Source organism: Anastrepha obliqua, chromosome 3 (genome assembly GCF_027943255.1).
Source record: "Anastrepha obliqua isolate idAnaObli1 chromosome 3, idAnaObli1_1.0, whole genome shotgun sequence".
Taxonomy (NCBI): Eukaryota; Metazoa; Arthropoda; class Insecta; order Diptera; family Tephritidae; genus Anastrepha; species Anastrepha obliqua.
In genome coordinates this window covers 133,958,987-133,974,963 of record NC_072894.1, presented here as the reverse complement: position 1 = coordinate 133,974,963, position 15,977 = coordinate 133,958,987, and the positions used below count along the sequence as shown (strand labels likewise).

The window sequence follows — 15,977 nt, the reverse complement described above, 5'->3', positions numbered from 1 at the left end:
AAAATTTCACAATTTATTTTATATTTTCCAACTATTTAGTCTTAAATTTGAATGGGCACAAAACTCGGTTTCTGCCAGCGCCTGCTTCTAAATTCGATGGAGTAAATCCTGAGATTCTAGACTCGACTTTTGAGAAAGGCAAGAAACTGTTCAGTTTTACTTAAAAGAAAAATTTTACTTTAAATAAAAATGTAATCATTTAAGCTTGAGTGAATTTGAAAGAGATACTTTAGATGCTGCTGAGTTTCCTTTTTTCTCATTTTTTATGGAACTCACAATGAACGGTATTTTTTATCACATCTCTCTTTTGTTGACAAAAAGTTGCCATTTTGATTTAATATATTAAACAACTTTTCTTGTGCTTTTTGTTTTAAAAAATAATCAGCGTCTAAATTTCATAAGCGAAACGTGCAATCTTAATTAAAAATTAAACAAAATAATTCATACAAGCGAAAACAATCCCAACTACAAAAGTTAATCACAATAACAAATTTTTACTACAATTTTCTGACTAACTCCCATTCCTTACTGTTTTTTTTGTAGGTAAATCGCGTCATTTTACGGTGAATGGTTTTAATACGCATGCACAGCAACAACAACAATCGCAACAGCAAAGCCAGAGTGACGTGCGTAACATTTACAATAATCCTTACATACCACCATCAGCACCAACAAGCACACCAAACCAACAACAACAACAGCAAACTCATCGTTTACAGCAGCAACAACAACAACAATTGTTGTATAAATCTATCGCCAGCGGCGTTGTGGGAGGTGTTGGAAATAGCGGTGCCAATCAATACGATTACCCACCAACAGCCTCCACTGAACTTCAACATCAGCAGCAACTGCAGCAACAACAACTACAGCAACATCAGCAGTTTCAACTACAGCAGCAACAACAACAGCAATTGAGCAACGTCTTGGAGGCAGAGAACAGCACCTTCACCAGTCATAACAAAGGTAGGATCTTGAAATTTTTTTCAACACTTTTTATTTTTGATTGAATTTCGGGTAAGTATTATATTTAAAATTTTTGGAGAAAAAGTGCACATTGTATGTTATAAATTTAGATGTTTGATTATTTTTGAGAACGACATATGTTTGAAAAAATTAAAAACTTCGGGCTAGCATCTCGAATATATTGATAATCTTTGAGTTTTCATGTGTCAAAAAGATTCTGATTCTAAACAAAATATGCTAAAATTTCAAAAGGAAAATTTAATTATGGCAAATGCTTTTAGATAAGAAGTTTCTGGTTTTAAGAATGTAAGAGTAAGAGTAATGCATTATTGACACGATTTTAATGACCAAGGGCAAAAAAGTATGGTGACAGGAAACTGACGAAAAACTAAAATTTTCGGGTCAATATCTCTAAGGAAAACAGTGGACGTACCTATGCTATATATCATTTTTTAGTTTTTTCTGGAAATTTTGTATATAAATTAAATCAGTTTCTGCCACTGAATTAAAAAAAAAAAATAAACAATCCAGTTGAAGAATTATGTATACTTCAAGTTTGAGTTGTAAAAATATCTCGAAATTCTTCACAACTCGGAAACCCAAGCGAACAAAAACCCAGACAAATAATTTAGCAAATTGATTTCTGTTCCTTTCTCCATTTTAAAATTTGTGAATGAAGTCAATTCGCTTTTAGGAAAGAGAAATTTGCAACAAGCTATTGCTATATTTTTAGATGTTTATTATATACGCTTAATTCGATAATTTCAGTAAGAAAAAAATTCAAAAATATTTCGATAAAATTTCGTAAACACTTGCCTTATGTCTTATGTCTTATGTCTTATGTCTTATGTCTTATGTCTTATGTCTTATGTCTTATGTCTTATGTCTTATGTCTTATGTCTTATGTCTTATGTCTTATGTCTTATGTCTTATGTCTTATGTCTTATGTCTTATGTCTTATGTCTTATGTCTTATGTCTTATGTCTTATGTCTTATGTCTTATGTCTTATGTCTTATGTCTTATGTCTTATGTCTTATGTCTTATGTCTTATGTCTTATGTCTTATGTCTTATGTCTTTGTCTTATGTCTTATGTCTTATGTCTTATGTCTTATGTCTTATGTCTTATGTCTTATGTCTTATGTCTTATGTCTTATGACTTATGTCTTATGTCTTATGTCTTATGTCTTATGTCTTATGTCTTATGTCTTATGTCTTATGTCTTATGTCTTATGTCTTATGTCTTATGTCTTATGTCTTATGTCTTATGTCTTATGTCTTATGTCTTATGTCTTATGTCTTATGTCTTATGTCTTATGTCTTATGTCTTATGTCTTATGTCTTATGTCTTATGTCTTATGTCTTATGTCTTATGTCTTATGTCTTATGTCTTATGTCTTATGTCTTATGTCTTATGTCTTATGTCTTATGTCTTATGTCTTATGTCTTATGTCTTATGTCTTATGTCTTATGTCTTATGTCTTATGTCTTATGTCTTATGTCTTATGTCTTATGTCTTATGTCTTATGTCTTATGTCTTATGTCTTATGTCTTATGTCTTATGTCTTATGTCTTATGTCTTATGTCTTATGTCTTATGTCTTATGTCTTATGTCTTATGTCTTATGTCTTATGTCTTATGTCTTATGTCTTATGTCTTATGTCTTATGTCTTATGTCTTATGTCTTATGTCTTATGTCTTATGTCTTATGTCTTATGTCTTATGTCTTATGTCTTATGTCTTATGTCTTATGTCTTATGTCTTATGTCTTATGTCTTATGTCTTATGTCTTATGTCTTATGTCTTATGTCTTATGTCTTATGTCTTATGTCTTATGTCTTATGTCTTATGTCTTATGTCTTATGTCTTATGTCTTATGTCTTATGTCTTATGTCTTATGTCTTATGTCTTATGTCTTATGTCTTATGTCTTATGTCTTATGTCTTATGTCTTATGTCTTATGTCTTATGTCTTATGTCTTATGTCTTATGTCTTATGTCTTATGTCTTATGTCTTATGTCTTATGTCTTATGTCTTATGTCTTATGTCTTATGTCTTATGTCTTATGTCTTATGTCTTATGTCTTATGTCTTATGTCTTATGTCTTATGTCTTATGTCTTATGTCTTATGTCTTATGTCTTATGTCTTATGTCTTATGTCTTATGTCTTATGTCTTATGTCTTATGTCTTATGTCTTATGTCTTATGTCTTATGTCTTATGTCTTATGTCTTATGTCTTATGTCTTATGTCTTATGTCTTATGTCTTATGTCTTATGTCTTATGTCTTATGTCTTATGTCTTATGTCTTATGTCTTATGTCTTATGTCTTATGTCTTATGTCTTATGTCTTATGTCTTATGTCTTATGTCTTATGTCTTATGTCTTATGTCTTATGTCTTATGTCTTATGTCTTATGTCTTATGTCTTATGTCTTATGTCTTATGTCTTATGTCTTATGTCTTATGTCTTATGTCTTATGTCTTATGTCTTATGTCTTATGTCTTATGTCTTATGTCTTATGTCTTATGTCTTATGTCTTATGTCTTATGTCTTATGTCTTATGTCTTATGTCTTATGTCTTATGTCTTATGTCTTATGTCTTATGTCTTATGTGGTTATGTCTTATGTCTTATGTCTTATGTCTTATGTCTTATGTGTTATGTCTTATGTCTTATGTCTTATGTCTTATGTCTTATATCTTATGTCTTATGTGTTATGTCTTATGTCTTATGTCTTATGTCTTATGTCTTATGTCTTATGTCTTATGTCTTATGTCTTATGTCTTATGTCTTATGTCTTATGTCTTATGTCTTATGTCTTATGTCTTGTGTCTTATGTCTTATGTCTTATGTCTTATGTCTTATGTCTTATGTCTTATGTCTTATGTCTTATGTCTTATGTCTTATGTCTTATGTCTTATGTCTTATGTCTTATGTCTTATGTCTTATGTCTTATGTCTTATGTCTTATGTCTTATGTCTTATGTCTTATGTCTTATGTCTTATGTCTTATGTCTTATGTCTTATGTCTTATGTCTTATGTCTTATGTCTTATGTCTTATGTCTTATGTCTTATGTCTTATGTCTTATGTCTTATGTCTTATGTCTTATGCCTTATGTCTTATGTCTTATGTCTTATGTCTTATGTCTTATGTCTCATGTTTTATTTTTTATGTTTGTATAATATTTTATGTCTTATACGTTAAGTTTTATGTCTCATGTTTATGTTTTATGTTTTATGTTTCATGTTTTATATTTTAAGTTCCTTGTCTTTTTTTGGGCTGTCACTTTCGGGGTGTGATTAGTGGCCAACAGCTTTCATGGGTTTTTTTCCTCTAAAAATTAAATATTCCCCTTAGCAACTTTAACCGCAAAATGAGACTGAAATATGTGCAGCATTGACAAGAAGTTAAATTAAACCCTAAATCATAATGCAATTAAATGTGAAGAAAACCTGGAGTGGGCAGATTAAAAGAATCTTTCCCCTAGAAAGTACCCTCACTACCATATTTAGCCATTCCTAGCATAGTTTAGTGTCGGCTGAATTAGAAAGGACAGCAATAAAGGGATAACAAAAGTGGACAACAGTGGGATAACAATTGGAGCAACCAGACGCAAGAAACTCAGGTGGGCAAATGCCCGAGAAGTACTACTAACAACGGCAATCAGCGTTGGATATAAAAAAATTATGGCAGCCGAGCTATTCAAAGAGGCAGCCAAGTAGCTGGCCGACAGTGGCATTAACAACAAATCACACCACTGGGGGCAAGAGTGTTGCGGATAACTGCAAAGGCGAGACTGACCATAAAATGTGGCCAAGTGCAATTGCCACATTGAGGCAGTCAGCTATGGCAGCAGCAACATCAGCGGTGATGATGAAGCCGATGGTGCCAGCGAGCGACTTTGAAGACGCTGAGGAGCAACAGTGAAATAAAAATTTCAACAGAGATACCAAAGAGACAGGGAAGGGAGCGAGGAAGAATAAACTGTGTATAAAAGCCTGAACTGCAGACAATTTAACAAGCAGCAAGTCAGCAAGCAATACAAATACAACACAGAGAAGCGAGTATAAGGAAGCCAGTGTAAAGAGGTTAAGACGGTAAAGAAAAGAAAAAGGATATAAAAAAGTAAAAAAAAAACACACATGCACAACCACGCGTATGTATGTGTCTGACAGCGAAGCGTAAGGCTCTGCATCGCCTAGCTGACTGTGTGAATGCTTGTGGCAAGTCTTGCTTGCAATAAACTTAAATCACGATTAAAAGTGTGATTATCCTTGCGGCGTGCAACAAATCGCTTGTTGCAACAGAGCACGACAGCCTGCTGCCAACTGGCGCACTCACAGCCAAAAACATACACTGAAGATAACAGCGTGGGTGTTTGTGTTGGCAACTGGATTATGCCGCCTATGCGCTGTTGCAAGCGAAAGTTGCGCTGTATTTTTATGTTCTACTTGCTTCGCATTCCAGCAGAAGCAATGCACACAGACGCATACACGCACGTGACTTTTGTATAATGCATTGCAACAACACTTGTTGGCAGTGCCTGTGATTTCTGTTCTTGCAACGCGCAACAGCTCAATGACACATCATAAAATCGTATGCCTTACGATTATACTGTTGTTGCATGTAGAAGAGGCTGCTTGTGTAAGCAATGTGCGTGTTGGTGTTAATGTTTGATGCTTATCATGCAGATGATCCTGTTTGTGGAAACGAACTTTGCAGATGCCAGCTACACTATTTTGAATTTATGCGATCCCTTCGGACTCGTTGGCCAGAAAACGCAAAGTGTGTGTTGGGGACTTTCGCTGCCCTTTGATGGTGTGATTTTCTTGTAGAGTATAGCAATTGAAAGATTTTGGGTAAACCGGAACTGAGGACTCAAAATTATCTAACCAAAAGGCCCACGTAGCATCTCAAAAAATAGTTGAGCGGCGTTAATTCACACAAACTCAGAGTCCAGTTTCCTCGAACTTCTAGTCCAATAAATTCAATGTTTCTATGCAATACAGTAAGTGGCGCTAGTCCATTGGAATCACATATTGGTGAGATCTAAAATACCTGTCACAGTCCACAAGAATCCGATATCCGTCAGATTCCACTTGCGCATCTTTTAAGAAATGCTGAGCCAGTGCGTTTTTCAGGGTGTAGCACATTTTGTGACTATTCCATTACTTTACGAATCCATTTAAAAATTAGCCTCATTACTTAAGAAGATTTCCGTCAAAAAGGCAGGGCCAGCCTTGCACCCCGCCTGGAATGAGGTGTCTTGAATTTTCTTGTACAATCTATCAAACGCTAAAAATATTCCCAAATGGTATATTCACTCCTTCATCTATTCTTTATACGTTGATTTGAAATTTCTGGATTGAACGATGGTATGTGGCTTCTGCGCATTGTCGAAGCTCGGGTGTACCTATTGAAAATCGTTCCTTAGAGTTTAAGTACCTTTTTATACACAATTATAAAACCAGTTTATTTGTAGGAAGTCCATGTATGTATTGTGGAACTCGCTGGAAAAGGTGACATCAGTTAAGAAGCTGGAGTGGGTCCAACGGCCTTGCCTTGTTGGAATCAGTGGGCCGATTCGAACCACTCCTACTCCAGCGCTCAACGCTATGCCGAATATAGCAACCGTAGACATTCCAAAAAAAAAAAAAAAATTGCCGCTGCATTCGCCGCAATCAGTTTGAGGTATTCGGTCCATAAGTTAGACTTAAGCTACAGACACTTTCGTATTCTTAAAAACTTTGTGTTCATCCCCATGGTGCTGGATCATTGTGCACCCGCTCTAGATCTGAGAGCAACTTTTTCCACTCATATCCCATCAAGGAAAGAGTGAGCGGGGTGTATCATTTGGAGGTAGGGCATGCGAGGAGCTCCTCATCAAGCTCATATTTAGGCTTCCGAACTGTTGTAGTATTTTCCAAGCGGAAGTAGTCGCTATTAAGGAATCAGTGGATTGGTTGTTTGCTTACGCAATTACTGTAAAGGATTTAAATATCTACTTCGACAGCCAAGCGGCAATTAGGGCCTTGAGCTCGTTGTTTGTGCGTTCGAAATTAGTCGTGGAATGCCTGACTTCTCTCCCGATTGCATCCGAGTACTTCGATATTGGGCACATTTGGTTCCCGGCCACAACGGCATAGAGGGAAACTGCTGGGCAGTTGAACTGACTAGGCAGAGAACACTGGTCAGCTTTGACCACCTGTGGTTTGCTACTGGAAAGATGGTCCTCATGTCAACTAAGCGAGCGCTGAGCTAGTGCGCAAAAAAGTCGTGCAAGCCTTCTGGCACGGGTAGATCAGGGCTGCTCGAGAAACCTTCCAAGACTAACAAAGCCGCAGCTCTCAAATTTGGTAGGTATTCTTACCGGACATTGTCTGTTAGGTGTCCATGCGGTGAGACTTGGGATTACGTCAATTTCTTTCTGAAGAAACTGTGTGGAGGACTAGGTGGAATCATCTCAGCACCTACTTCTCAGGTACCCTGCTCTCGTCGGACAAAGGTTTAGAGCTTTCACTTTTTCGCTCCACTTACGGATATTGCGGGTTTAAATATCACACCTCTGGTGAAATTTATCAGTAGCTTGAAGCGGTTAATACGAACGTAAATCCCCACTGCTGGTCGTCATCCACTAATCCAAAGCCTTTTTGTTACTTCTTTCCACCAGTCTGGTTTCTTTCCTTTTCCTCCTCCCCTCCTCCTGTATGGTATCATAGCGTACAAATTTTGAATTCTTGTCCAAATGCGCCCCTCGTAAGAGTAGCCATTTATCTTAACCTAACCTAAGTACCCTTTGCCTTTGCAGTGACCCTTGCTAGATATTTATATTGTGGCGACAAAATGCGACAAATGCTAATAAACCGAGCTGTGTTGAATAAACATTTAGAGAATTGCAAGCCGTGTAGTATCTAAAAAACAAGAGTGCTGGATTGCAGGTGTAAGACCTTATCAATATATACTAAGTGGAACTCTTACTCAATGATATTCGATTCCGATTATTGAGTGAAGCGAAAGAAATCCTTAACATGTCGACCCTCAATTAAATTCAGACAGGAAACAAGGATAATAAAAAAGGAGAAATTTATTTATAGGCGATAAAAATATAATATCAGTATGCATAAAGTACAGCCAGGACGCTCTATGCGCTGTTCTCTAGACAGATATGCGTTGGTACAAAATTTACAGAAAAGCTAATTGCCGGGGTAGGAAAGAAAATTGCCGGGGTAGGAAAGAAACATTTTGCGAATTTTCTAAATTTGCAATGCAATGCAAATAAGCAGATAACAGGCAGATGACACTGCCACATACATGAAATACACCTCCGCAATGCTGCAAATAACAAATGTATGGGCTGTGGGTCAAAAGCCAGACAGACATATTTCAAAGGAAGTAGATGGGCAAATAAACTCAACTGTTGGGGCGCAAATGAACTACACCGTCCAGCGATGCTCGCCCATGACTGAGGGTGCAGGCGCTTGTCAGTTGTTTCTTCATGTAATTTCTACAAACGCACAGACACATAGACTTGCACAGTTAAATAAACATACGCATGGGCCCATAAAACCCCTCCGTTAATTTCCACATGTCGGCCTTTTCTGCCAATGGCCGCAACGAATTTTCCTATTGCCAATATTTACATTGTCATTTAAGATTATCCAAATTGAGAATCTCGGCGGAAATTTGCACTGTAAAATGCACATAAACGCACAAGCACACAAATAAATAAACAAACTTGCAGGACATCGCCTATGCACAAAGGAAATGCCTATTTATAGTTACTCTGTGAGACGCTAGAGGACACGAGGGACTAGCAATTTGAGTTTAGTGTCCATTTGACTGAATTTGTTGTACCCATCCACAGTCACATGTATGTGATTGCATATCCAAGTATTTGTTTATATGTTCAGATATGTGCCTTATGCTTGTTTTGTTGTTGTTGCGCGTAATTTAAACAATACGCATGAAAAGGCAATCAATTGATTAGAGAGCGGGCATCTTACTCGACTCGGCTCGCTTCGAATTCGTTACACCCAACCGATAGTGGGAAAGAAATGTCCGAGGGTACGAAAATATGGTGCAAGTTGGCTATTTATTTTTGCGTATTAAGGATTGGCTGGGCTGACTGGTCATTGGGTGTCAATTGTATATTTAAGAAGAAACTGTTGACTAGCTTTGGCAAAATAAAAAGGAGTGAGTGAGTCGGCTGTGTGGGGAGCTTACTAAAAGGCAGTGGAGTAGAAAATAGGATTTTCATAAGATAGAATAGGCTGGCGACTTAATTTATTGGGGTTATTTTGTGTGTTACAATCCGAATGACAATACAAATTTCAATGGCAAAAGCAAAGATTTCAACTATAGCTTTTTGACATTTATTGTAAAGGCTACCAACACTGATTGTCAAATGAGAACTGAGTACTACTTCGTCGTGAGCTACATACGAAGTTTCACACATATTTCACGGCACTGCAATTTGTATGGATTTAGACAGCCATTTCACGTAGAATGCAAATTTAATACTATGGGTATATTTTAAATAGTTTTAAAAATAATTTCAAAATCACAGGATTTTGAAAAAATGCTGTGTGAGAAAATAAAAAATTTGAACTAAAAAGTTTGAACTAAATATGTTGAAAATATAAAGAAATGGATTCTAAAATAGTAAAAATACTATAATAATAATTTATCCTAGTAGGTGGTCCAATGACCGACACTGCGACCTAAAAGATCTTTTGTGTCAAGCTACCTAATTTAATATGGATGATCCTTCTGATCATCCGCGAAAGTTGCCCGACCACTACATCAGGTTCTAGTTTGCCTAGTTGTTCTCTGCCTTTGGAAAGGAGTTGGTTGAAAGCCATGTTCTTCCAACAATTTTTCTGCTATACGTATAAACCTTAGTATATCTGTAATAGGAGCTTTCTTTATTTCTTCCGGATCCAGTTGATCACGGTGGAAAATTTGCATTCTGGTTCTAGCCAGTGCAACGCACTCGCACAATAAGTGCTCCGTTGTTTCATCATCTTCAAGACAGAGTCTACACTCAGTGTCCCTGAGGAATTGAATTCTGTTAAGATGATAGTTTAGATAGTAGTGGCCCGTAAGAAAGCCTACTATTTTCCTGATATCTACTTTTCGTAAGTTAATCAGTTCCTTTTTGTAGGTAAAGGGTCTAACCAACCTCTTGGCTTGACGAAGTTTCAGATTATTTTCCCAGTAAGCTATTCTGAGAGTATGTTCCCACTGGTGTACCCTGGATTTAGCTTCCGCCCAGTTGATACCACAATATGGTTCTGGTCCTATAAGGTCTGATGTCGATCCAGCCCTTGCCAGTTCATCAGCAATTTCGTTACCCTCGATTCCAGAGTGACCTGGAACCCAGCAAAGTACAACCGTATTTTTTGTACTTAATTTTTGAAGATTGTTTACACATTCTTCCGCTAGTCTCGACTCCAAAGAATGAGACATTAGTGCTTTCAGTGCCGCTTGGCTGTCCGAATATATAGTTATGTGGGCCCCTTTGATACCCCTTTTTAGATTTGTCAGTGCACAGATCGAAATCGCTTGGATTTCGGCCTGGAAGACACTGGGCCATTTGCCCATGGGTTCTGAAATTTTTGTGTTGGGTCCAAGGATCCCGGCACCAACTCCAGTATTTGTTTTTGAACCATCAGTGAACCATATTAGACTTTTTGGGTTAACCCAAGGTCCTCCAATTTCCCATTCATCACGGTCTGAGATAATTATCTCATAATTTCTGTTGAAGACCCGTTTCGGAATCATGTAGTCTGTTACTGAACAGCTAATATCCTTATCCGGTATTTTTCTTAGAATACTCATATGACCAAAGTCACTGTATTCCTTATTTGACAAGATTTGCATTTTTAGTGCATTTCTGGCTGCACATTTCCATATGAATATATGCAGTGGGGATAGTCCTACTATCGCTTCAATTGCAGTTGTGGGACAGTTTCGCATGGCACCTGTTATAGACAAACAGGCCTGCCTTTGAAGACTTGCCAGTAATTTCTTGGCTGTTTCTTGTGTGGTTTTGGGCCACCAAACAAGGGACGCATAGGTGATGATTGGTCGAATCATCATTGTATACATCCAATGAATCATTTTGGAGTCAATACCCCATGTTCTCCCCAGGAGACTGCGACATGCCCACATGGCTCTGGTGGCTTTATCTATCACCGATTTAAGGTGAGAGTTCCAATTTAATCTTTTATCCAGAACAACTCCTAAATATTTGACCTCATTGGAATAGTTTATATTTGTTCCTTCGACAGTAATTGAACCAAGGTCCAACCTAAAAAAAAAAAGTAAAAATACTAAATTAAATAAATATATTTTTAAATTGATAGTTTTATAGATTCCTCGTGAATTAAGGACACAACAAAAATTAAAAAAATATTGATGATGTGAAGTCATATTTTGTCATATTTTTTTAATAAACTGAGATTTTTTTTATTATGACATTTGTAAGAAAATATATGTATTTTTGTATATTCAAAATTTTTTCTTCGTTTGAAATTTAAACCATTTCAGTTTTTTTTTTAACTATATTTTCAATTCTTATTTATATATGTTTATATTTTAAAATTGTATGTAATTATATTTTATTATAATTTTTTTATATCCTTTCGTTTGTTTTGGGAATTTCAATTTCCAATTATTTCGAAGTAATTTTTTTAGATTTTTGTAGGTACTGAAACATATTTTTTTAATTCAAATATTTTTATTGTAGTTTGAAAATGTCTTGAAATTTTAAGTTTTCAGTCCTTTACAATTATTTTAAAATTTTCTTTGGTGATCAACATCAAGACGCACCCCGCAAAATAAGAGGAGGAGTGCGGCCAAACATCTAACGGAAGTGTACCCGCCAATTATTTATTTAGTTTTTTAATTTTCTAGATATTACATTTTATATGTATAATCTACTATTTAAATATTTGGTTTCTATTTTGGAATTTTAATTTTGAATTATTGATAAATGTGTTTTAGTTTCAAAGATTTATAGGAATTCAATAACCATTTTCATAGAAATTTAAATATTGATTTTATTTATGTAAAATAAATTTAGCTTCAAATTGCGTTGAAATTTAAAATTTTTATTTCCTTACCAATATTTTAAAATTTTGATAAGTGTTTGAAAACAATATTTTTGAAATCTTTTCAGTTTTATTTTTTGAAAATTTCAGTTTTCAGTTACCAACAAATTTTTAAAAATAGTCTAAATATGTTTTTTAGTCTCCATTAGACAACTTTTTTGTATTTAATATTTTTTTATTTAAGAAATATTTTAATAAATTTTATATTTGAATATTTTTTTTTATTTCAAATATTGTGAAGTAATATAAATCTGCGTGATTAGAAATCTTAAAATTTTGAAAGTTATTATTGTATTTCTGCAAAGTTTTTCGAAGGTATATCTGGCTGATCAGAATGATCTCACATAGACCACCAAACAAACAATTTCGGAATCTAAAATTTTCAGTTTTTCATGGCACTTTAAATTTTCTTCTACTTGTATATTGGCATCGAATTTTAAGTTGAAAAATATGAAAAATTTTTAAATTTAGAACTTTGAAATGTTTATCATAATAAAGTTAGAGTTAAGCCTTTTTAAAAAAATTTTATTTAAAATTTGTGTAAGAATAATAAGATTTAAATTTAAAATTATAAAAAAGAATTAAACTGATAATTTTTTGGAAAATTTCAATAGCAAAGTACAATACAAAAAAGGATTGAAGTGGAGATCATTTTTGTACATAAGATCCTTTCAAATTTTGAGTTTTCAGTTTTTCTACAAATGTTTTAAAATCAAGACAGACAGATTTAATTTAAAAAAATTTAAAAATTTTTAAATTCATAATTCATAATTTGTTGGAAAATGTTCAGACCAAAGATCAAAAAGCAGCAATGAAATGAAAATAGGTTTTTTTTAACTAAACATTTTTAATTTTTCGTTTTAAAATTTTATGTCTGCAGTTATCATATTTTAAAATATTTTTTTTTCTTATTTTTTTATTTATTTTACATTTGAGAAATTTAAGAATAGTGAGCTCAAAAGTATTAAGAATTTTAAAATTGGTAATTTTTTCACAATATTCCACAGCAAAGTACAAAAAAAGCAATGAATTGAAAATAGTTTTTTTTTTTGGCTTTTTCTTAAAATCTTCTTTTCTTGGAAATTTTGAGTTTTCAGTTATTAAAATTTTCCAAATTTTTTTTTTTTATTTGTGTGCGAATAATACAATTTTGAAAAAAAAAAATTTAAATTAAATTATAAATTAGCCCTAAAAAATTTTAATATATGTTTTTTTAAAAATACGTACCCTCAAATCTATAGTAACTTAAAAATTAACTCTTATACGCTACCATATTCTAATATTTTTTTAAATGTAGCAACACCTTGCTTTTTCCCCCGCCTTTTGAATATCATTTCCAAGCGACAGACAGGTTTTCGTTATACAGTAAGAGAGTAAAGGGTCACTTTTTTTCCCACAAAATCAAAAGAAATTTGCACGAAATTGTCACAGTTCGGCAGCTGTTCACTTGTTAAGAAGTCTATAATCTTCTGCTATTTGAAAACTTCTAATGAACTTTGTTTAGCCTTGCGCTGCCAGCAACAAGCAGCAAAAGGGTCAATGTATGTCCGACAAGGCAAAGATAATACAGCAAAAGAGGATTACTTATCGCATATTTTGACATAAGTTAGGCTGGCTGAAGGAAAAGGAGGCCAATTGCTAGTTCTTAGTACACTAAAACAAATAAAAAGTACACATAAAGTACAAATGAACTCATTCCGAGCAAATATTGTTTGGGGTGGAGAAGACCCGGTGATTCAGCAGATTCGCACTTTTTGAAAGTTTTTACGGCGAATCATTTTTGCTTGAGAATGTTTCAAATTAAGTGCAACCACACACTGAATCCATGTCGCTTAGTGTAAATCTGCAAATTTTCAATGACCATTTGTGCGTCGCCTATTTGCCTTTCCACCCCAGTTCAGAGGCTCAGTGGCGTTGAGTAAAAATCTAAAAGGCCGATGGGTCAGCAGTGATAAGTCAATGGATTTGTTTACCTTCTGTGCAATGCCGAGTTAAGTCTGCACGAATTATTTTGCCTTTTTTATTTATTTTTATGTTCATAATTGTTGTTGCGTTCAATGTATGAGTTCCCATTTTTGTTGTTATAAATTTAGCCAACTTATTTACCCAACCGGTCGGCTTGAAGGCTTTTGACTATTGTTACTGCTTACATATACATACATATATTTACACACACACATATATACATACCTAAGTATATCCAATGCCATGCCTCACTTGTCGGCACAATCGCTTAATTTTAGTTGCTGCCCTGCTGTCCTTTTCAACAATATTTCTACCTTCTACTCAGCTACCCTTCACTCTTGCTTTCAGTGTCCATTTTAAATATCACATATCTTTTTCCCCCACTGCCGCTTTAGCGAAAACAATTGACGGTTTTGCGCTGTAACTGGACATATGTATGGCCAATTCTACTATTTGTTTCATTGTGTTTTCAGAATATTGGTTGTTTTGCCTGACTTGGAAAGGGGTAATCGAAAAAATTATGCCATTCTCTGTTTGCTTACTCAACTCACACTGCCCCATATTCTGCCCTTTACTATCCCTTCGTCATTTTCGCTAAAGCTAAGCTTTTGTTTTTATTTGCATTCCATTCAAGGATATTCGATCAATCCTTTACGAACAAATAATGCAAAATTATTTGCGCCTTTGCTGACCCTTTCTCCCACAATTTTTTACTTCCTGCTTATTTACTTGATTAACACTTGTCGGTATTGTCAGCAAGGATTTTTTGGGCTCAATAAATGTTAGCTGGAAACTTGATCATTAAACACTAAATTTTATTTAATCCTTTTCCATCGTTTGGTTCACAGAAAAGATGTATTTTATGTTGCCTTAGTAAAGTTGTAGATAAGTTAAAATTATGTTGCTAAAAAAGAACGTTTTCTTCGGCAGCCTGGGGCTTCTCACTAAATACGAGTACCAACAACCTTCTCCGTTACGTCAGCAGCTCTGGTTGGCTGTAGATATCGGCCTACTGGAGGTCTTATACCACTACTACTACTTACCTACCTTAGCTAAACTGGAATCAAAATGTCTCATGAATAAAGCAATAAATTACTTTTGCATAAATTTCATAACCAAATTCTTTATTTAGAAGTTCGGAAAAACGAGCTCCTAAATCTGGAATTCCGATATGTACCTACTCATACATTGTTTGCCTAAACCATTCGACAACTCATTATAAGGTAAGATCGTGGGGAATTCTGTAGCAGAAAGGCTTTAAGCGGAACAAAAGAGCTGTCGGTCTCACAAACGATGTCTGCATGGTCGAGAGCGTTTCAGCGAAGTATCTAAGGAATATCCTCAAAAACTATTAAGAACAGAACAAGGATCTCATCTCAGTTTGTGGCCCATTGAGCTAGTTCAAAGAGATTAAGACAATCAAAGGACTAATTTCCCCCTTCTCGGAGGGTAAAAGTTGCACCAATGAGCTGGAATCATAAGAATATGGCTACTGAGAAAGATAATAATATTTTTTATTTGGTACGAATTAGTGATACCAATACCTTCATATTCGACGCCTTTTTATGGCGGATCCAGTGACAAGCCTAATTGTTAGCACACTGAACGTTGTCTTTGGGTTATGACAGTGAATACAACATAAGCATTTTTGACATTTACGAAGATTTCCGCAAATACTTCTATCAATTCAATTTGGTTAACAGCTTGGATGGTCTTAGGACAGCTTAGAGGTTTTCTACTGCATCCTTGCTGCTGTCGTCATAGAAATTTGGATTGTAAAACGACATTTATAGATAGTATTAGAAATTTAAGGAGGTTATGAAGAGAGGTGAGGAGAAACTCACATTGAGAAAAGTTAACATACTTTCAGACAGCTACAGTGTTTTACTGGCCGAGATTTTTCCAACTGGTATTTGCTTTTTTAAAGCAAGCCC

At 34.8% G+C, this 15,977-nt stretch overlaps 1 protein-coding gene across 1 annotated transcript in view; it reads left to right on the top strand.

The window, feature by feature from the left end:
* The first annotated feature begins 277 nt into the window (after positions 1-277).
* The window catches only part of LOC129242239 (putative uncharacterized protein DDB_G0274435), a 40,724-nt gene continuing 25,024 nt past the window's right edge, over positions 278-15,977 (top strand). The window contains exons 1-2 of the mRNA XM_054878795.1: positions 278-284; positions 544-963. Coding sequence (XP_054734770.1) covers positions 278-284; positions 544-963 — 427 coding nt within the window. The remainder of the gene's footprint in view (positions 285-543; positions 964-15,977) is intronic.